Raw genomic sequence first — 21,245 nt, forward strand, 5'->3', positions numbered from 1 at the left:
CTTACACACACGCACGCACACACACACACACACACACACACACACACACACACAGAGACATACTGACACATAGACGTTTGTACTGAAAACACTGGAGACATTCATAATACTGTTCAATGTAAAAGCATAATTATACATTCATAATAATCAAACGCATCTGTATCTAGTGGGGATCTATCATATTGTATTACTATTTTGTTTCTACAATGGGAGCACTGTTATTCAAATTCTGTGTATGTGAAGACAGGAATGCAGGACATCAAACAAACCATGACCACTACAAAGCCACTGCAGCCCCCTGCTCAACACCCCATGACCTCCAGTGATGTCACTCCTAAAGCCTCCCGTGTGACTGGAGAGGAAGAGACACAAAAAGACGCCACTTTAAGGGACAGTTAGGCGGATGGGAAGGCAGGATTAGTAGTGAGTAACACGGGGTGTTCCCATTGTACCCGAGTCTCCTGTCCACTGGGACCACCGCACTAAAGCTCCGGTTACACGCGGCTCCATTAGTGCTTCTTTGCAGACGTGGCCACTGTTCCATAACCAATTTAAGAAACCCAACACTGTCTGAAGGTACCAAACACAACCGTCCACCATCTGGTGTGGTCAAGATCTAATATAGAGCCCACTCCAGAGAGTCAAGGAGCTGAAAGGGGAAGGACTCGTTGATAGAAAGTGTTACAGTATCCTCGTCATGCCTCGATTACACAAAGACAGCTCTTCTCAGTAAAGGGGAAGGAAATGCCTCAGGGCCCATTGTGTCTCTATGTGTGTGTGTGTGTGTGTGTGTGTGTGTGTGTGTTGGGGGGCATCTACGTCTCGGTTGAGGTATGTCATTTGCTGCTTCCTGCCAGGCTTTGTGCTAAAATAGTTTGCCAGGAATTCCTGCAGAAACAGAAAATAAGCAAAAGTAGACCTGAAGTGGTTCAACAGCACCGAGGGCTAAATGAACCCCCACCGCAACAGCTTTTACATAATGCAACATGTTGCTAACGCTGAAGAACCTCTGCACAAAGTGTGGGAAAAACGGGGCGTCTCGGCCTGGAGAGGCTAGATTATTTACCTTTGCAGATTAAACAGGCCCTCCTCGGAGCCCTTAGGTTAAACATCCCATTGGTTGCTGAAAGGGCCTCGGCCAAAGAGCAGAGGAATGTGGAGGATCCCATAAAAACACAAACGTTTGAGGAACAAACTCAGCACCCTCACACACACCATCAGATCTGCATGTCAGCAGCCTCCTGAGAAGCAGCACTGCTCGGCAGATGTGCAGCACCACTCGCCACTTGTGACCGACTACAGCAACAGAAATAGGGAAGTGAAAGTTTACTTTTCACCATAAATATGACAAATGGTGACCTAGATATGAATCTGTCTATCTGGAAAAATGTGTATAATGGCTTACAGGAAACTGAACTATAATGTCTGACGATCCAGATTTGAATCTCTGCTCTGGTGAGACTTTTATAATAAAACAGCTCCACACTTCCTGTATGGTCACATGAGGATCATAAACCAGCTGAATGTGGTTGAGCAGAGAGGAGCGAGAGACTGACATTGTGATGATGAATATACCCAACAAACCTAAAAATATGATTTCTTTTGTTTGTAGCACAGTTAAAAGTGCTCTATGATATTCAGAGTATTAATATAGCAACAAACAACTATTGTCTATGTAAAGATATAGAGGAGTGATGTCTACCTGAGCAGAGAATGAAGTCACTCTCCCTCTGTATGTGTTGTAATCTGAGTTTCTCTGTGCTTTGTTGACATAGCTGGGCCGGCTGTGCATGCTTTTTAGTGCATGAGAGCGTGCCCCACTGGCTAGCTCACGGCCGACGCTCTGCACTGCTCTCATACGGCGATTACAGCTGATAATGCCGTCCCCAACCGACGTTACCTCTGTCAGCAGTGTTACCTTTGTTTTCCCCGTTAGCTGTGAGTCGCCTGCTTAGCCGTCGCCATGTTGCGAGCCGTGCAGAGGCGACCCCCTGGAACACGGGCCCCACTTTGAAAACCACTGACTTAGAGTTTTGATCATTTGATTTAAGGATTCATTTGACTTATTCAAAATGACAACAATGTGTAAAAAGGCAGGTCTTTTCTTTCAGATGCTGTATTGTCACACATTCAATAGGAGGTTTCTCAGTAGATAATAAATGGCAGTAATCTTACCAGCTGTTTACAGTGGGAGATGGGAAGCTGGGCTTTTGTAGCATGACATAAAACACTGGTTGTTTTGTTACTTGTAATATTTTAAACTAAAATTGTAAAGGTAGTAGTACCCTGTCTTTTAAGGTGCTTCCTATCAGAGACAGTAATACATAATAGGAAAAGCTGTATGTAAAATATGCAAGTAAGTTATGCAAGATAGATAATATACAAGGCAGGGCCATCATATGTCTCCACATTGTCTACATATTCAGAGGAAAAAAAATCTTCCGCAAGTATTAAGTAGGGTGGGGAAAAATCAATTCATGTAAGATTCTGAATTGATTCACAACTTCTAAAAATTCATCTACAATTTATTTTTGACATTGGCACATTTCTGAGAATTAAAAAGGTTTCTAGCCTAAGCATACCAATTTCATTTATGTAACAAGCATATTTTTTGTGTAACTGGAAGTTGTTCTTCTTGAAGTCACTGAGAATTGAGAAATACTCAAAATCTTTTATAATAAAGTCTTTATTTGTGCAAGTTTATGTATAAATGTTACCTTTTGCCTTTGTGTGTTTATATTATTGCAACCAGTTGATATAACTTTTTTGAAATATAAAACAATTCCTAATCTTATACAGGGTCTGCTTTCATGCCATAATTTGCCACACATAATTTGAAATTATTACCCCTATGTACTGAATTGAAAATCGATACCGAAAGATCCACACCCCTGTAGTATTTAGTCACTTTGCACTCATCACCTGTCATAGGGAGCCTTTGACCTCTTTGACCTGAACGATGCAATGACAGTTCATATTCTAGACCCAGCAGCAGTGGGTGACTGTCATTGTGGAGAATGACTCAAAAGCACACAGATCCTCCTTCAGTCAGGCAGACTCTGTTTATTCAGTGACACAAAGTGCAAATAGCAGGTCTTGTTTTGGATGAGTTGAACTAGCACTGTTAACAGTATTTAGACCCACTGCATGCTCTCTACTGCTGCTAGTGTATGTGTTTCCTCTTTAAGACATTCTCAGTGACTTCTTAACCAAATTATTATGTTTGTATATCATTTTAAAGTAATGTATGGTTAGGTTTAAACCAGGCTTCTTGATCACCATCATCGTCCCTCCAGCAGGAGATGAGTGTTGTGAGAAACAGCAGTTTATAGTTAAAAAAGAAGATGTATATTTTACCTTCCATGACTTCTCGGTGGTGAAGCAGAGAGTTGCTGTGACAGTCCAGCCCCATCAGTCCAGCAAACATCTTCCCATTAACAAGAAGCTGTTTGAGAGAAGATCAGATCCTCCAGCACGATGGAGTTACATCGACCATGTTTTAGGAGAAGTGGAGCCAGCCAATGGCACTGATCTCATTTCCGTTGTGGAAAAAATCAACCCAGCCTGTTATTTTTTTTTCCTCCCCACTTTGTAATAACCGGCTTTTTACACGCGCTCCTTTTGTCCATAATAAACATTTACCTGATCGATACTTCAGATTCTCACATTTCTCCTCTGCAGCAAACAAGTGGGTCCAGTTGCGCATTTGATCAGGAGAGGAAAGATCTTCATGTGTCTTGATAGGAAAAACATCCCTTGGCGTGCTGTAAATGGCAGAAGTAATAAATATAACAAAATCAGTGTGTGTGATCGATGAGTTGATCAGTTGATCAGTAATCCGTTACTCGCTGCGTCGCGCGTCGTGTTGGAGCAGCTCGAGGAGCTCCTACGTGTTCAGGAATTTGACTCCAGACTCTCCAGACTCTTCAGACCGCCTCACGACCACAGACAGGACTGCAGACTGCAGCCTATGAATGCAGCGGACACATCACCGGTTAACGCTGCTGCTGGTCGTGTATGTAATGCATGCACGCTTTATTTGTTTTACATCATTATGACTGGTGGAGGAAAAGAGGAATATTATGTACGAAAAACATGCTGTGATTATATGTAGGCTCTATGCGTTTTTGTATGTGTATATACTGCCTGTGCGTATATGTATGTGTATATGTATACAGCATATATATATATGTATAAATAAATATATTTTATTTAATTTTATCCTTTTTAATTTTTTTTTTGTTTTTTGACTTGTGTGTATTCTTTTTATTTATTTATCCATTTTTCGTATATAATATGTTTTTCCTGTATCTATACTGGCTTATTTTATATTAATATTAGGTTTGTTAAGTTTCTTTGTATTTTATTTTATTTTATCCTTTTTAATTTTATTTTTTTAATTTTATTTTTTTGACTTGTGTATATTCTTTTTATTTATTTATCTATTTTTTGTATATAACATGTTTTTTCCTGTATTTAGACTGGCTTATTTTATATTAATATTAGGTTTGTTACGTTTCTTTGTACCGAGAATGTTATTATTGGGGACGTTTGTGAATGTTTGTTCTGTTGTTTCAAAATGAACAAAAAAACAATAAATATAGTATTGGGAAAAAAAAGAAAAACATGCTGTGATTATATGTATATGTGTTTTTGTATGTGTATATACTGCGTGTGCGTACATGTGTATGTATGTATATATGTATACAGTATATATATATATATATATATATATATATATATATATACTGTATATGTATATATAAATATATTTTATTTTATTTTATTCTTTTTAATTTAATTTTAATTTTAATTTTTGTTTAATTTCTTTTATTTTAATTTTATGTTTTTACTTGTGTATATTCTTTTTATTTATTTATCTATTTTTGTTGGTATATAATTAGTTTTTCCTGTATCTATACTGGCTTATTTTATATTAATATTAGGTTTGTTAAGTTTCTTTGTACCGAGAATGTTATTATTGGAGATGTTTGTGAATATTTGTTCTGTTGTTTCAAAATGAACAAAAAAACAATAAGTATAGTATTGAAAAAAAAAAGAAAAACATGCTGTCTTACCACCTCCAACTCTGTTAAAGGGGAACACCACCCAAATGAAGTATTCCAATGTTAATTCCTTAAGGAGGCTCTCAGGAAGTGACGAAGTGATTCTGATTGGTCAATAACGACATTCTACGGCATCTGTTATTTCTTTATAACAGACCGTTGCTATGTATAACAGACCGTTGCTGTGTATAACAGATCGTTGCTATGGACGCAGTTCTGATGTCGGGCTCTGGCGGACCAGTTTTATGTCAAATTATTGATTTCTTAATTAAGTAGCTGTGTAATAAGCGGGATAATGTACAGTGAGCGGGGCATTATTGTGAAATAAACCCAGACAGACGTATTGACGTATTGCCTTTATGTATTGTCTAAATCAGTCATTCCCAAACACTGGTTCGGGGCCCACAGGTGGGTCGCAGGACATTTTATTAGGGTCACCAAATAAATTTGGAGAATTTCTTCCAAAGTCTTTTATCTAACATTTATATGTGTAGTACACCTTTGAGCCACATGAGGGAGGCTGAATGTTCGTATTGTTCTGATAACTGTAGTCTACTTAAAACATTGAATCTAATATGATTTGTGTATTAATTTGAATATGTATGTTTGTTTGCTTTTCTCACGATTTATAGATAAGGCCAATTGTGGATTGGGTTGCAACGTTTGACATTTTTAGTTTGGGAAACACTGCTCTAAATGGAATAATTCAACATATATTCGGACACTCTATGTTGGCAGACCGTCCAAGTGAATTCTGGTCATTAAATATGTAGGTCAAGTAACTGTTTGTGTGCAAAAATACATGTTATTTTTGCATATTTTTAGCTGCATCCTGATGTAAATACAAAAGTGTTCCTTTGTTCATGCAGTGAGGGGATGAATGAGAAGAGACCCCACATAGAGCAGAGTCTTTTCATCCTCCTTCCCTCACATCTAAATGTTCCTTTCATTCAGCTCGGCTGGCTAATGGACAAGACTCAGTGATAAAGAGCTCAGCTCAGCTCAGCCGACACAACAGAGTGCAGCCTTTATACGTAGTTAGGCTGCACTGTGGAGGGTTAGAGAGTTGTGTGGCAGAAGGGATGAAACGTGTACTTTCAAAAGTTTTGAAAACCTTAAAAACAAATTCACAGCCGGCGTTTAGACTTCAAGTTTTGAAATGAACTAGATTGTGATTTTTCAGCCAGGACGCACCTATACTGTATAGGGCAGTGGTTTTCAGAGTGCGGTCCGGGGACCCACAGGGGCCCTTGAGGGGGTTCCAGGAGAAGTAAAAAGGGGAAATTCCATCCATAAATAACACAATGACAGAATGTATGACTATTTTGCTCATGGGTTTCATTCACTTTCTGTAATAAAACATCTAAAAGCAAAAATCCCATCAGATGGGGGACGACGGGACAAAATCTTATCACCGTGGTCTAATTTGTGTCAGTTTAGGGTTCCTTGGTCGGAGATGCACAGGTGTAACTAATAACATTAACGATGGCTTAATTCACTTTTAGGTGTCACAATAAGTCATGCTAGTGAGGCACCATTCAGAGCAGGGCCCTGGAACTATTGGTGCCTTCAAATGGGGTTGTGTTTACCGTGTTCACGAGAAGAGTCCATATGAACGCTCCCCTCATGTCGTATTCACAACCTCGCAAGTGGAAAGTTTCTGAAAGCTCTGAGTTCACTAGTTGTGACGTGTTTGTTGACGTTTTCAGAAATGGCGGAGGCCATGGAAGTTAATTTTTCGGAACATAGTAAGTGAATATATTGTAATTTTAGTCGTATACTTTTTCTTTTACGTTTTTCTTGGTAATTTTATAATATGTCGGAGGAAAATGTTGATATTCCCAACGACATCATCTTTTTCCTCTGTCATTATGCCTTTGCATTTCCTACATTATGTTACCAACTAGTTAACTTGGTAAATTGTTAGCCTATGTGGCTTCTAGACGCCGACAGTAACGTTAATATTGTGTTCTCATGACTTAACCACTTGAACGCCAAGCATATCATGTACACGACTTCCCATGTTGTAAACACGAGCTCACGAGTTTCATTTGAAGACACCATACCACCTAAATGTAACACAGCCCTTGTTAGCGTTATTAATTAACCTGTGCAATCAAATTTGTACCAGTCTTCTGTTTTAACTATCTCCTTTACCTTATTCCTGCTATATGTGCATGTCCTCTACCTCTTGCTTAATTGATTTTCACACCAAACAAAACAAACAAACCAGTTGTCTTTCTGCCTCTCAGACTACATCAATACAATTCAACAACCCCTTAAAAAGCTTACCAAATAAAATTAAACTGTACAATAAGACAGAGAAACTACTTTTTATCAACAGGTCTAATCATAATTTGCAGCATGGCTTCATTACTTTAGATCTTATTTCTACAAAATGTTCTTTTTCAGTTTTATGGATAAGCATGACCTCTCATTGAAGAGTCAGGCTGTCCATTGTGTAGCACTGATATTGGCCACCAGGTGGCAGACTTGAATTAAATTCAAACCCTTTCTCTCATAGAAGGAACATCAAGAGCATTGAAATGACACATGATCTTATTTGTGGATGAACACGAAACTATTAACCAACAAAATACCAAATGTCTGTCTTAAATTGTTATACATAAAACAGAATTAATCGGAGACAGATATGTTTCATCCTAAAGCTCCAGATGACATCATCGGAGATGAGCGACTGCAGGCCGTGAAGCACAACAGCTGCTTCAGAATAGAAAAACCTACGCAGAGGCAATCATGTTGTTAAATCTGACAGTAAGACCTTGTTTCCTCAAACACAAATAAGAGCTTCTGTTACTGATTATGCAGACTCTATGAACACAGCTGAACTGTTTATCTGGATGGTAATAATTAGATGAGGAAACAACAGGAGGATATCAGCTCTATGCCAGGAATACTTCTCAGCCTTATTCTGAGTTGATGTCATTGCAGTGGTGAGGATTGTTTAAAGAGAGTAGAGTAAGGAGGCAGTGTGTGTGTATGTGTGTGTGCCAGCCAGAGAATAGGCACGTACAATGTACAAAGGTCACATGTTCCTCCTCCACACAGTGTGCAGTGAGTGCAGGCAGCCAATGGTTCTACCTTAGATTATCTGAGTGTGATAGAGAGAGGGGAGGGCAGACAGAGAAAAATAAAATAAACACACACATTATCAAAGCAGCTTAAAGACGTGGAGAGCATGGCATATTTGGCACAGAACTTTTATTCATGCAAAACAACTGAAGTCAACAGATCTTTATCAAAGGAAAATAATCCATTGTCTATTGTAACACTGTTTTTATTCTAATAATACAAAACAAAATTAACAAGCATGTCACGAACCGTATCAAACGTCTGTCAAATCCCATTAAAAATACATACAAACATCAAACTGGAGCAGAAATGAAGCAGACAATGACACCGTAGAGAACGTAAACAATGTCGGTGCAGGACTTAGACCACTCCTTCCTCCGGGTCCATGTGTGTGGTCCTGCTGGAGAACACGTCGGCCAGCATGTGCTTGGGGATTTCTGAGCCGCGGACACGCAGGGCGTAGCAGGCGTCCTCCACTTTGCCCAGGCTCTGTCGCAGCGTGTGCAGCTTCTTGGACACCTCGTACGGGCCCGTGTTGCCGATGTAGGAGAAGCCGTCGTGGATCTGCCGCAGGAACTGGCTCAGCTGGAAGGGTGTGTCGATGTCGCCGTTGCCCACGCTGCTGATGCACATCCGCATCAGCTCTCCGGTCAGGTCGGCCACGCCGAGCAGGTAGTCGGAGGGCGTCACCTGGAAGGTCAGGACCTGACCTCCAGGCTGTGGGGCTTCAGCTGAGTCCTGAGATGAAAACACCATGAGAATGAATATAAAAATCAAACACAAATGTCCACAAAAGACATTGATTATGAACACTTTTTGGACACATGATTGGTGGTGAAAACAATATTTACAAGATGCGATTGTTATGCTGTGTGGCTCTGCTTCTAGTAGAAGCTACAAATGAGCAAAGTCCAATTTTTCTCAAGCATGATGATGCTTTTACTACAAAATGTTGAGATTCAGGCAATTTTGCCTGCATCGACAGGCACCCATCGTCTTTGAAAATAACAGGCTGAGTGGATAAAATTACATGCACAATGCTTCTTGTAAATGCAGCACATAGTAACACCCGACGTTGCCTTTTTGTGCCATTACCACTGCTGAGAAAGGGACTGTAAAATAAAGTAAAATGAACATACAAAACTATGATATTCTCAAAGAGTTTGACAGTTTGAGGAATATGTTTAATTGCTTTCTTGCCAAGAGTTAGATGAGAAGCTTGATACCACTCTGTGTTTGTACACTAAATATGAAGCCAAGGATTTCACCTTTGGACAGAGCCAAGCTGAGCTGAGCGCCTGCTGGCTGTAGCTTTATATTTAGCGTACAGACATGAGAGTTATATATATAAAACTCATGGCAAGAAAGCGAATAAGTGTATTTACCCAATATGTCGAACTATTCCTCTAAATCTTGTGAAGCTTGTTTTTTGAAAAATGGAAAACAACAATTTTTTTTTTTAATGACATGACATGGACCAATACTGAATTGGTTTTGCTAACTCAAAACCTACATATTCATCCAGGCTTTTGATTGAGACTGGTTGTTATTTGTATTAATTCACTCACATGAATTTAATATGTAAAATGTTATTATATTTTATTGTTATTTTATTCATCACTTATTTTATTGTACTTAATTTGTATAATTTTATTACATTGTCATTTAATTAATTACTAATTTTATTGTATTTAATTTGTATAATTTTAATACATTATTGTTATTTTATTAATCACTTATTTTATTGTATTAAATTTGTATAATGTTATCATATTTTATTGTTATTTTATTAATCACAACTTTTATTGTATTTAATTTGTAGAATTTTATTAAATTGTAATAATCACTTAATTTATTTTTTAATAATTGTATTATATTTTATTAATCACTTATTTTATTGTATTTAATATGTATAATTATACTATATTTTATTGTTATTTTAATAATCTTATTCTTTCACACTGTTTTACTACTATTACTGTTATTAAAAGCTTTTAATTCTATTTGATTACATTTTTATCTTTTTATTGTCTCGCATGCATTGGTCTCAAATTATCTCATTGTTAAACTGTTGAATTGTTTTTGTCTATTCTAGTTTTACGGTCCACACTTGTTCTGTCTTATTTTCGGCTTGTCAGTCTGTATCTGTGAAGCACTTTGAACGGCACGAACCTGTATGAAAGGGGCTATACAAATAAAGTTTGATTGAATGATTGATTGAACTGTATATGAGATTACAAAACAAACAAGAGCATGCAGCTTTACCACAAAGTCTTCTTTAAATGTACCTTAGGATCTACCTTCTCTGGTCTCATGAACACCAGTCTGACGTTGATCTCCTCCAGGCTGATAAGGCTGCGATGGCGGATGTAGTGCAGGAAAGATACGGCCTCCACGTACTCCTGGATCCCTAAAGCATGAAATCACATTGAAATGAATCAACACAAAACATTTGAATCAGCTGTTGAATCTAAATTTGTTTAGGATACAGTGGGTGCCTTTATTTAAACAAATAAATGCTACTAATGACTAAAAAGGAGGTCAGCCATGTATCAAATGAGTGTAGCCTGTAGCGTGTGTATAAACACTACATGGTATCTGCACAGTATAGATCACAGATGTAGATAACGATTCAAATAAACCCTGTTTCCTGTCGCTGTCTTTTGATTGAACAACAGTGGCCATTTTTTGTAGCGGGCTGAGATGACCCCTCATTTGTTTTCTGGCCCTGTGTAAACAACAATCAAATAATCACAGGACGGAAGACTTTGTGTCTGAAGTTTACTTTTGGAGCGGCAATTGAACTTCAAAGGGCATCCTATCTCAGCGTAGCTAACCGCAGTGTGCAACAGAGAGGCGAGAGGTTCATCTCCACTTCATTTACCTTGACTTGACTTTTAATGGTTTACTCATTATGAATCATTAACAAAAAATATTTTCTTAATCAGCTTCTCACTCTGAGCAATGGAGTCCTACATAAACACATTTTCTGCCAAACAGCAGTTTGGTTGTTTCAGATGAGAGACTTCTGTCACTGTAATTCAACATTGCGGTGACGTGTGTTTACATTCCTAACTGTTTGTGAACTGACTCTGTTTTATGTCCGCAGCATCCCTGTGCTATTTATAGCTCAGGGGAAGAAGTGTGTCCATCGGGCGAACAGCACCGCACCTGAAAGGCTCTATAGATCCCCAGTAGCTGCACCCTCAGTAAGTAGAGTCATATTTGGTTCTATATGTGCATGTTTACTTCATACCGTTACATTCTCTGATGCCAGCAATGTTTCATGTGCTAACTGAGCACTGAGTGGCACTCAATTATTAATTGGTCATGTAGAGTGCAGTGTGTAAAAGTTTAAATTTTTTTAAATTTAGATGATCTGTCTATAACTTACTGTTAAAGTAAAATGATTGAACCGGTTAGACACTGCACGTACTTCTGTGCACCAATCAGGATACTGCAATTATTCAACGTAATCCTCATACAACTGTTCGTATGATTTCTTACGGCAAGTTATTCCTTATTTTTTGTGCATTCTCCTATGAATGTCCAGCAACACTTGACGCAAGTGTCAATTTCAATTGAGTTTGTGTCAATGGAGTTAAAATAACACCGGAAGTTGCCTGACAAATAAATCAACGTTGATTTCTGGTTTCACGCGGGACACGAACACCGGTCTTCTGGGCACATATCCAGCGTTTTTTTTGACCCACCCATCCATCTACCCCGACCTCCTGTATGTGGCGTTTGTCGCTCTTTATACTTTGTGGATTACATACGGAATGATTTCATGGGATATATACGAATTACAGTGCATTACTTTTTCGTAGGTATAGCTACAAACGGTGTATGAGAACAGCCTGAATTATTAGATGACAGTTTTTGACTTTTAAACTCGTCATATATAATGTCATAACAATGTTTTTCATAACTTAGATGTTTGCTTATTTTTAGTCGTGAATATTTACTGTTGTAGAGAAATACTTGTCAGGAGCTTTAAATGAACTGCTTATTAAAGGGACCATATCCTATTCTCATGTCGTAAGTACTAGTACAGTAGTCATTTTCTACAAATTTTTCATAACCTTTATAAATAAAAAAACACTAGAAACATGTAAACATTGCCAGTGGCCCCACAGCTGTGACACTGGGCTAAAGAGCGAATACGACTCACTCTGAGGCGGACAGGATATGACATGAAAAGGTTACACAGGCTTTGAGGCAGGCAGGCCGAGTTCAGTTCCTGAGTTTACTGCCAGGAGCTGTTGGTGTTATTTAGTCTGAAGCAGCAGTTACCTTTGGTCACTGAGAGACCCAGAAAAGAAAAAAAAAACTGACTGTAGATGTCTAAACAATGACTCAAGGATTTTACTGGCACAGCGGTTGGAAAAGTTGAGGCCTGCGTGTGTGTTTAGCCTGACTGGATCAGTAGTTTTAATAGTTCAAAATTCAACAAACATGTATGAATGGCCACAGATGACTCACAGATTAATTGAGTTTAATGTTTGACCACAGCGTGGTTCACTGAGTTGCAGGTGAACCCTGGGAAAAACCCAACAGTACACTTTTGTGTTTGCACTGTCCCATTGCTGCTGGTTGGGTCAAGCTAAAGAGCTTATCAAAGAGCCGCGCTGCCCTGTTATCAGAGGCAATTACGTTCAGATTTAGCCCACAGTATCCTTAATGGTCCTTCTATTAAAAAAAGCAGAGCCATTACACATGCCTGGAGACTTCTCGTCCAGCCAAGATTATCTGGAGAGGTCGTGCAGCGAGCCCAGTCTCAATCTAATAAAGACGATAAAAATGGAAAAAAATGAAGCATCTAATTGGTGGGAACTGCCAATGGTCACGTCGCAGAGGATGCAGCAGTGATTCCTGAGTGACCACAATCTAAAAATGACTTCCCCAGCTGCTAGATAACAGCTCACGCTCGCTCCCAGTAATGCTTTTCTCCAAACACTGCAGACGCTTTGGCTACGCTAACAAAAACTGGCATTGATGCTAGTGGGAAAACAAGTTTTATCAGAGGGTGTGTCTGTCATATCCAGGCCTGCATCAAGGTCACGCTCTCACACTATCAGTGACTTTACAATAAATCTAAATCACAAACAGGATGGTTGAGGTGATAGCAGCACAGCAGAGATCATTTCTCCTGAAAGCTCCACATTAAGTTTTTGACTCGTGTCTGTTGTCAGAGCTTGTTTCTCAATTCAGGAATTTATTACTTATTACTTTATTATACTGTCAAACTTCAGATTTCACCCAGACTAGTGTAATGATGGGGAGACAGATTTTATTAAGAGGCTGCCAGACTTGAATGGATTACTCAGCTACACAACGTAGCCTCGTTAGAGAAGATCTCGTTCAGAATGAGTGATAGGATTCATCAGCATGTGATCAAGCGGGGAGGGTTTTTGAAGTATATTATTGTAATAAACGTATGTGCTAATGGTAGAGATTGGATTGCAAGACAATTAGGACTCTTTATGGACTACATTGAAACTACATTGAAGGTGAATTAGATGAGAATTACTACATAATACTGAAAGATTTATGGAAAAAAAGGATATATTTGTATGCAGCTTTGAGGGTACATGTGTACTATGTGTGTCTAAATCTACTGTATATGAGCATATGTTTAAGTTTGTAAATGTGAGTAGGTAAGTATGAGCATACAGTATGTACGTACATGCATATATACATGTATGTATGCTGTATGTTTATGATTATTAATAGAATAGAATATTAGAATTTCTGTGTTGGTTCATACAGTGAAATCAATAAAAATGATATAAATCACAAAAATAGGTGAAATGTTCACCCTCTCAGTTTAGCATGTTAGCATGATTTGGTAATTAGAACTAAAGAAAAAGTACAGCTGAGGCTGATGAGAGTGTCATGAGTTTTGCAGGTATTTGATCATGAACCAAAGTATTGGAAAAACTAAAACTTTTGACCTAATTATGGTGCCAGATGAAAAGTTAAGAAATCACCAAAGTTAATGTAATACAAACTGAGGGGAGACCATGAATGTCTGCACAAGATTTCATGGCAATCCATCCAACAGTTGTTGAGATGTTTCAGTCTGGACCAAAGTGGTGGACCATCCGTCATTACCATCCCTAGAGCCACACCGTGGCTAAAAATGTTTGCTTATTTTCTACTCAGGTTCTTTATTTCAGAAAAAAACATTAATGAATTGTACCAAGTCATACAGTATAGAGACTAGTGGGAGAATGGTGTCTCTGCTTCACATTGCAAAGCAAAAGGTGGTGACAAATTGCAATGCAACTAACAATGATTACCAACTGCTTTTTAAAAAATGAAGAGGTACATTAGCGTATATCTCAAATAATCTCAGACTAAACTTGAGCTATTTACTGTATGTATTTGCTTTGCTTAATGAATTTTTAAGTTGATGGCATTGTATCTTTGCTGAATAACTTTTTTGAAAACTTCACTTTGAACATTTTTACATGCACTCATGTAAAACTGCATCTGTAAGCTAAGCAGTTTATTTAAAGGGATAGTTCAGGTGTTTTGAAGAGGGGTTGTATGAGGTACTCATCCATAGTCAGTACCTACAGTAGATGACGGTGGGCACGCCCCCAGTTTGGAGAAACAGACAGGAGTACCGACTCCGGAGCAAAGCAATACAGTGCTGTGGATGGGGCAGCAGAAAACTGATTTTAGCCACCTAATAGAAAGGCCCACCTAAAAGAATCAATATCAGTTTAAGACTATGCTATATTTAGAATATTTTCACCGCTTTATCTGCTGTCAGACAGCCCTTTCCTTCTCCTTTTCGATGGGGAACTGAACTGAAAGTGAAACTTGTCTTTGCTCGCTCCAAAACCAGCAGGCTCAGATGACAAAAATAGTACAGATACGTTTTACTTTCAGTTCAGTTTGCTGTTGGAAAATATTCTAAATGTAGCGTACACTTAAACTGATATACATTTTTTTAGCTGAGCCTTTCTTTTAGTTGGCTAAAATACGTTTTGCTGCCGGCTATGTCCACAGCAGTACATTGCTTTGCTTCCGTGCGGTAACTCCTGTCTGCTTCTCCAAACTGGGAGCGTGCCAACCGTCATCTACTGTAGGTAATACACTGACTATGGATAAGTACCTCATACAACCCCACTTGAAAACACCCAAACTGTCCCTTTAATGGGTGAGCCGAAGAAAATGAACAAAGGATTTTTTTGTCATTTTTAAGTTGATGGCATGGTATCTTTGCAGAATAATTTTCCTGAAAACGTTTTTACACGCACGCTCATGCAAAACTCAATATTTAAGCGGTCTACGGAAGCTCACCTGGCGTGATAGCTCTGTGAAACTGAAAGATGTCCTCTCCTCTGAGCTCTTCAGCAATTTGACCAATTTTCTGTCTGACTCCATCCAGTTTCACGTCTGCTTCATTCAGAATATCTTCTGCATTTGGTACACTTCCAATCCAGAGAAAACATACAGAATAAAAGTTAGAAATGCAATGTCTGCAAGATTAGACTTTACAATCCTCTCTAAATTGTGTTATTCCAATGCTTTTGGACAGTCCATATGTACTGAAACAAACAACTGTCTCCTGAAACTGGAAGCTTCTTTAAGCCCCAACAATTAAAACTAAAGCTACTGTAATAACATGAAAATCATCAAATTGAACGGCATCCTCCCATTAAATCTGAGTAAAGTGAGAAAACCTCTTATTCTTTCCAAACTAAACTGCACACCAATTTACATTGTCTTGTTACAATAGTTCATACCTGGTCACTCTATGTAAAAGAAAAATAGTCCTCTTGCTTTCGATGGTGACGTCTCGACTGATCTTAACGAGACGCTCATATTTGTCGTGTTTGGTGTCAAGCTCCTGTTGGAAAACTTAAAAGACAGAAAAAAAATGGTCAGTTAGAACTGATGTCTGAACTCAAATGAAATAGAGTTAATGTGTAGGTGGAAAATGCAATCAAAATGCTGAGGATGCAGTTACCTTTGAAAGCAGCAATGACAGGCGAGGATGGGTTGGCACTCGCATCACGATCCTGCACGGCATCAGCATTTCTCCGGGGACATCCTTCACCTGACACGAGGCAGAAAAAGTCAAGTGATACTGCAGTTTGTCTTCATTAATAAATGCCTCGGGTTGCTGTCATTTTCTCTAAACTGGCCTTGTCAAATTAAAGAGGCACGCCATGAAGATCAGATTAGTCGTTTACCCTGATGTTAATGGCGTTATTTTGACTTGGGCTGAAAACTTAAATATTTAATGGAAAGTTTGTGTTACAAACTGTGGATATCGAGCTTGAAACACATGGGTTTGCATACGGCACGGGGGACTAACAAAACACACTATAGAGTTATGGTGTGGGAATTGTAGGATGTAGCTTCTTCTTTTTTTTTTAGCTTGACCCATTTTTGGCACTTAAAATCAGGATACTTTGACCTCCGTCGGGATTGATTTTGATTATTATTTTTTTTAATCTGTCTGTCTGGATTAGCCGACCAGTTTTAAATAAAAAATGCCAAACAAAAAAATACATTGGTTCCAGTTTATATATGTATATCTGCTGATTTTCTTAGTTTTCTATGAAGTGACTATTTAACTAAACATAATATGAAGACATAACATTGGGTTTCTTACACATAGGGATGCATTGATACTGGATCAGATATCTGATACTGACTCAAAAAGCTGGAGTTAATTTCATTTAATTATATCTATGTATTTATTTGTTATATTTTGTTTTACAAAGCTAAGAAAGCAAAGTTTTAAGTCAAGCCTGATGTTGCCTTACACATAGAAGAATGATACAGTCACTTCCACACAGTGCGGCATACAGTTTATTAATTATACACTGGTATTGGATCGGTACTTGATATCGGCCGATACTCAAAGTCCAGTTATCGCTATCGAGACTGAAAAATTTGTATCGCTGCATCCCTAGTTACACCAAAATCTGTGACCTCAGAGGAGCCAGCAACATAAGAGGTCACCATTTCTGACAGGAAAAGTGACCCCACTGTTACCTGTGTAATCTGTCATAAATATGTGGAAGAAAACACACAAAACTAAATTGTTAATTTTTTTATTATTTTAATATTTTTTACTTTAAAGATATATTCACAAAACTCTAAAAGAAAATCAAAAGTGGGGTCACATTTTTTTACCACCTCATGTTGCTGGCTCCTCTGTGGTCACAGATTTCGGTGTAACACTGGTATTTTTCCTCCTAGCCTCACATTTTGTAGACCAAATTATTAATAAACTAAACTAGAAAATAGTGGGCTAATTCATCAATAATAATAAATAAATAAATAAATAGTTGCAGCCCCTTGTGCTGTTGCTACCACTTTAATAAACTTGAGCTACTGTACTGTGCCACCTTGTAAAGTCACTGCTCTTTTGTGTTTGCACAAATAAGAATAATAATTAAAATAAATAGAAAGTGGGCTGATTCATCAATAATAATAAAAAAAAAAGATGCAGCCCTTTGTGCTATTGCTACCACTAGCTACCACTTTAATAAACTAGTTAGCTACTGTACTCTGCCACCTGTAAAGTGTGTTTGCACAAATAATAATAATTAAAATGAATAGATAAACTTGAGCTACAGTGTGGTCTTGGCTGTAACAGTGCTGTAACAGTAACAGTAGGGCAGACTGGCAGTTCAAACAGCATGCATGTTAGCTCATGTTAATGTGATGACAACAACCAACAGTACAACTTGAAAACGCTGTTACTCTTAGTTTAGCCTCTAAAGCTGGACTTACCTTCTCGCCTGTTCATGCTTTCAGTGTTGCAGTTTCTTCTTTAGATAAATATAACTCCTCTAAACTGAGTTGTGGTTGTATTTGATCTGTTTTAGCTGCTGAAGTCTGAGCTGCTGTCGACCAGGTGTTACCGAGGCAGAGTGTTACTTTACATCTCTCAGGGATTATTAAACTCACCAGACTGAAACAGCTCAGTTTACACATAAAGGTTACCACCTTTGATAATAAACACACAGGATAAAATCTAAATATCATACAAAAAGAAAGATATCGCGTTTATTTGTTGTTTTTTTATAACAGGCATCCGCCGTGGGGTCCTCTTTATTCGAGGGGGCCTTTGCGCTATTTACACGCGTAGCCGAAAATGAGAAGTGCATCATGGGAGATGTAGTATACATAGCAGAATGTGGAATTTGTTTTATTACAGCAACTTACTAAAGTCGTTTTTGCGGATTTTTATTTTTTTTTTAATTCAAAACAGTTACAAATAATTGAAAATAATAAGATATATATATATAAAAATATATAATTGTTTATATTACAGGACAAGCACTATCTTATATATATATATATATTCTGCTATATATATTCTCCTTCAACGTGTTTTTGCTCATTCTCAGTAAATAGGAACATTAAAAATTAGAGCAAAAGGGTATAATAATAATAATAATAATAATAATAATAATAGTAAAAACCTGATAATAAATTAGCAATATTTAACATTACCACCAATTTTCATATATATATATATATATATATGTATATATATATATATATATATATATGATAGTGCTTGTCCTGTAATATAACCGATTATATTTTTTGTAGCATACTTGTTTTTTTTTTATGAAGATAAATTCAAGCATGATTGATTGTTGCAGATATCTACTAATTATAGGCATTTTGCTGTGTAAAATGTATTCAACAGGGAGTGACAGAGGCTTCACCGTTGCAGCCAAAATACTTTCTGTTTCAAGTAAAAAACCCAAATTGAGCAGCCAGACATCTCCAGACTGCCACCCTAGATTGGCCTGTGTCATTTCTCGCTATTAAAATGTTTCATCCAACCTTTGTTGATCAGATTACTCGCCTCTCTCCTGTAACCCCTCCTCCAGGGACTCCTGCAGACTGTGTACGTGCCACACGACTGGTGCCAAGTTCAGAGCTTGCGCTTTGCCTCTGCACAGCACAGCACACTCCCTGTCATTCAAACATCGGCTGCACTTATACCACATTATACCCCCATTAATGTATATAATAATACATTCAGCTAAATATAAGTTTATGCATTAAAATCAAATCAAATGTGTTGCAATATGCATTCCGATAGTCTATTTAAGTCCCTCTCAATTGCAATCACGAGCTGCATAACTGACCACTAACTCATTAATGAGTCTGTCACAAAACCAGCAACATCTTTATGCAAGATATTCTTTTGTTGTTTGAGAGGAATTTCACACATGCAAGCCAGGAATGAGGGCAAAACACACTGACGTTGGCGCTGACTGATGGTGCCTTCAAGTGCTCCCTTCAAGGTCTTAAATTTGAACTTTCCTTGTTAAAATGTTCTCAGATTTTGCACTGTACTATAGAAATGTTATATTTGGTTGCTATGATTACAGTGACAAAGACAGCAAAGCATTTTTTCTTATTAATTTAATTTAAATTCTCACGAAGTTCCACATTCACAAGTGTAAATTTACCCCAAAAAAGCCTAATTCCTTTGTATTTATGAAAGGAATGGAATTATATCTGTCAACAATTTCTTCCTCACAAAACAAAAAAGCAATGAAAACAATGAATGTATGCAATATCTTTAAAGTTTTTAAGTGAAATTATTGTCATGCTCTCGCGTGGTTTTATGTTGGTTTTGGTTCATTTCTGTTGTCCTTTTATGTTTGGCACAGCTTTTTTGTTTATGCTTTCGCTATGCTTCTTCTGTATGTAAATGTTTTAATGTTTTCTGCTGTTACTATGTATACTGCCATTTTGAAATTTAAAAAAAATAAATAAATAAAAATAAATTCAAACTTTCGACCTGCTGGGGTACATAATGCCTCTGTTATCGAATGATTATAACAACTGTTCTTATAATGCATTATTTTTTTTAACTCAAGGTGACATTTTCAGCCACTTTGTGCTACTAAAATAATGTGTCTTCAAAAAAGAGAAAAGGTCTGGAGTGCTCGGAAGTTCAATAAAGGCGCTCTTTGGTGGGGAACACAAAAGTTCACAAAAGAAGGAAGGTCCAAGGAACTCTTCTAGCAAAAAATTAAAAAGCCTTTAATTAGATGGCTATTTCTTTGTGAAATACTGAAAACAGAAAGTGCTGGCATATTAAGATGGGTTATGATGTTATGCACACCGGCAATATTTGCACTCTCTGTTTCTAGCTTATTTTGTATATTGTATATTGGTAGAATTTCAATTTTTTTTATTCTTTTTTATTCTAATGTTTTTATCTATTCTTTTGTTATTATACTGCTTACTTGCACCAACAAAACCAAAGCAAACCAAAGCAAACAAAGCAAGGCACAACTTCCGGCACGTCGTGTCACTGAACCAGAACCGGCGTTTTCCATGGTAACAGGACGTTAATCCTCTCTCCTCGAGTGATTGTATTAAAAAATATAGTAAAACATGTGGGAACACCACCTATTACCCCTCAAACAGGATAATGTGATCATAACTCTGCACAAATAGGGTTTTGGGTAGTTTCTTTAAGTTTAGGTTTCTCAGCCACATTGTTCTGTAGGCCTACCGTTGGTCACAGGATCAATCCCTTTTTATTTTGGGTGCATGTTGAACACACTGTTGTTGAAGCCACAAATTTAGCTTTGTCTGGTTGTTGGTCCAGCCGCAAAAAGTACAACAAGTACCAGAGCTCTGCAAGGTAGTGATGTTACGTGCGGTGCCGAGGCTTCGGAGCGTGCCTTATTATTCCTGAATGAAAACGAATATTGTCTCCCATCTATCATTTTCCTATAGTTACACAAGCACATTCACTGTCCACTGACACATATTTGGAATATATCTGCCTATTTGATATATTCCAAACAGGCCTACGTGGTTTTGTGTGCACATAAAGCCCAGATGAAGCCTCGTGAAACGAACCCTCTAGCGAACCAATTTGATGGAGAGCTTCAGTGCTTCATGAAGCTTCATCTCGCCATCACTACTGAAAGGAAATTTTAGAAAATGCAAATTTAACAATTAGTTAAAGGGACTGTTTGTAAGAATCAGAAATGCTTGTTAACAGCGACACCTGTGGCCGGTAAGTCAACAAAAGTCAGCGTCTGGCTCGCGCTTGTGCTCGCT

General features: G+C 37.8%; 2 protein-coding genes across 4 annotated transcripts in view; both read right to left on the bottom strand.

Annotated features, from left to right (window-relative positions):
• disc1 (DISC1 scaffold protein) overlaps nt 1-4,131 on the bottom strand; it is a 50,246-nt gene extending 46,115 nt beyond the window's left edge. Inside the window, exon 1 of one of the 2 annotated variants that reach the window (XR_005208579.1) lies at nt 3,358-4,131. Coding sequence is in view for 1 of the 2 variants with exons in the window: in XM_037782741.1 (XP_037638669.1) it covers nt 3,358-3,427 (70 nt within the window). In the remaining variant the exon portion in view is untranslated. The remainder of the gene's footprint in view (nt 1-3,357) is intronic. The other variant, XM_037782741.1, reaches the window with a different exon arrangement.
• Nucleotides 4,132-8,269: 4,138 nt separating this feature from the next.
• On the bottom strand, nt 8,270-18,256 carry tsnax (translin-associated factor X). 2 transcript variants are annotated; one of them, XM_037783249.1, is made up of 6 exons: nt 17,928-18,256; nt 16,147-16,236; nt 15,923-16,037; nt 15,477-15,607; nt 10,460-10,569; nt 8,270-8,897 (listed from the first exon to the last, which is right to left on the bottom strand). In XM_037783249.1, exons 1-6 carry the CDS (start codon nt 17,941-17,943, stop codon nt 8,520-8,522), a joined length of 840 nt encoding a protein of 279 aa, XP_037639177.1. In that variant the 5' UTR covers nt 17,944-18,256; the 3' UTR covers nt 8,270-8,519. The 2 variants fall into 2 exon arrangements, with proteins under 2 accessions (XP_037639177.1, XP_037639176.1); XM_037783248.1 differs by having other exon boundaries at nt 10,448-10,569; nt 17,928-18,255.
• Between the last annotated feature and the right edge of the window lie 2,989 nt (nt 18,257-21,245).

Source organism: Sebastes umbrosus, chromosome 10 (genome assembly GCF_015220745.1).
Source record: "Sebastes umbrosus isolate fSebUmb1 chromosome 10, fSebUmb1.pri, whole genome shotgun sequence".
In the NCBI taxonomy this organism is placed as follows: Eukaryota; Metazoa; Chordata; class Actinopteri; order Perciformes; family Sebastidae; genus Sebastes; species Sebastes umbrosus.

Coding starts and splice junctions, on each gene's coding strand:
- tsnax (XM_037783248.1), bottom strand. Junction 15,608..15,922: donor CTTTTACATAGAGTGACCAG/GTATGAACTATT, acceptor CTGGATTGGAAG/TGTACCAAATGCAGAAGATA. Junction 8,898..10,447: donor CAGAGAAGGTAGATCCTAAG/GTACATTTAAAG, acceptor TTTTCATCTCAG/GACTCAGCTGAAGCCCCACA.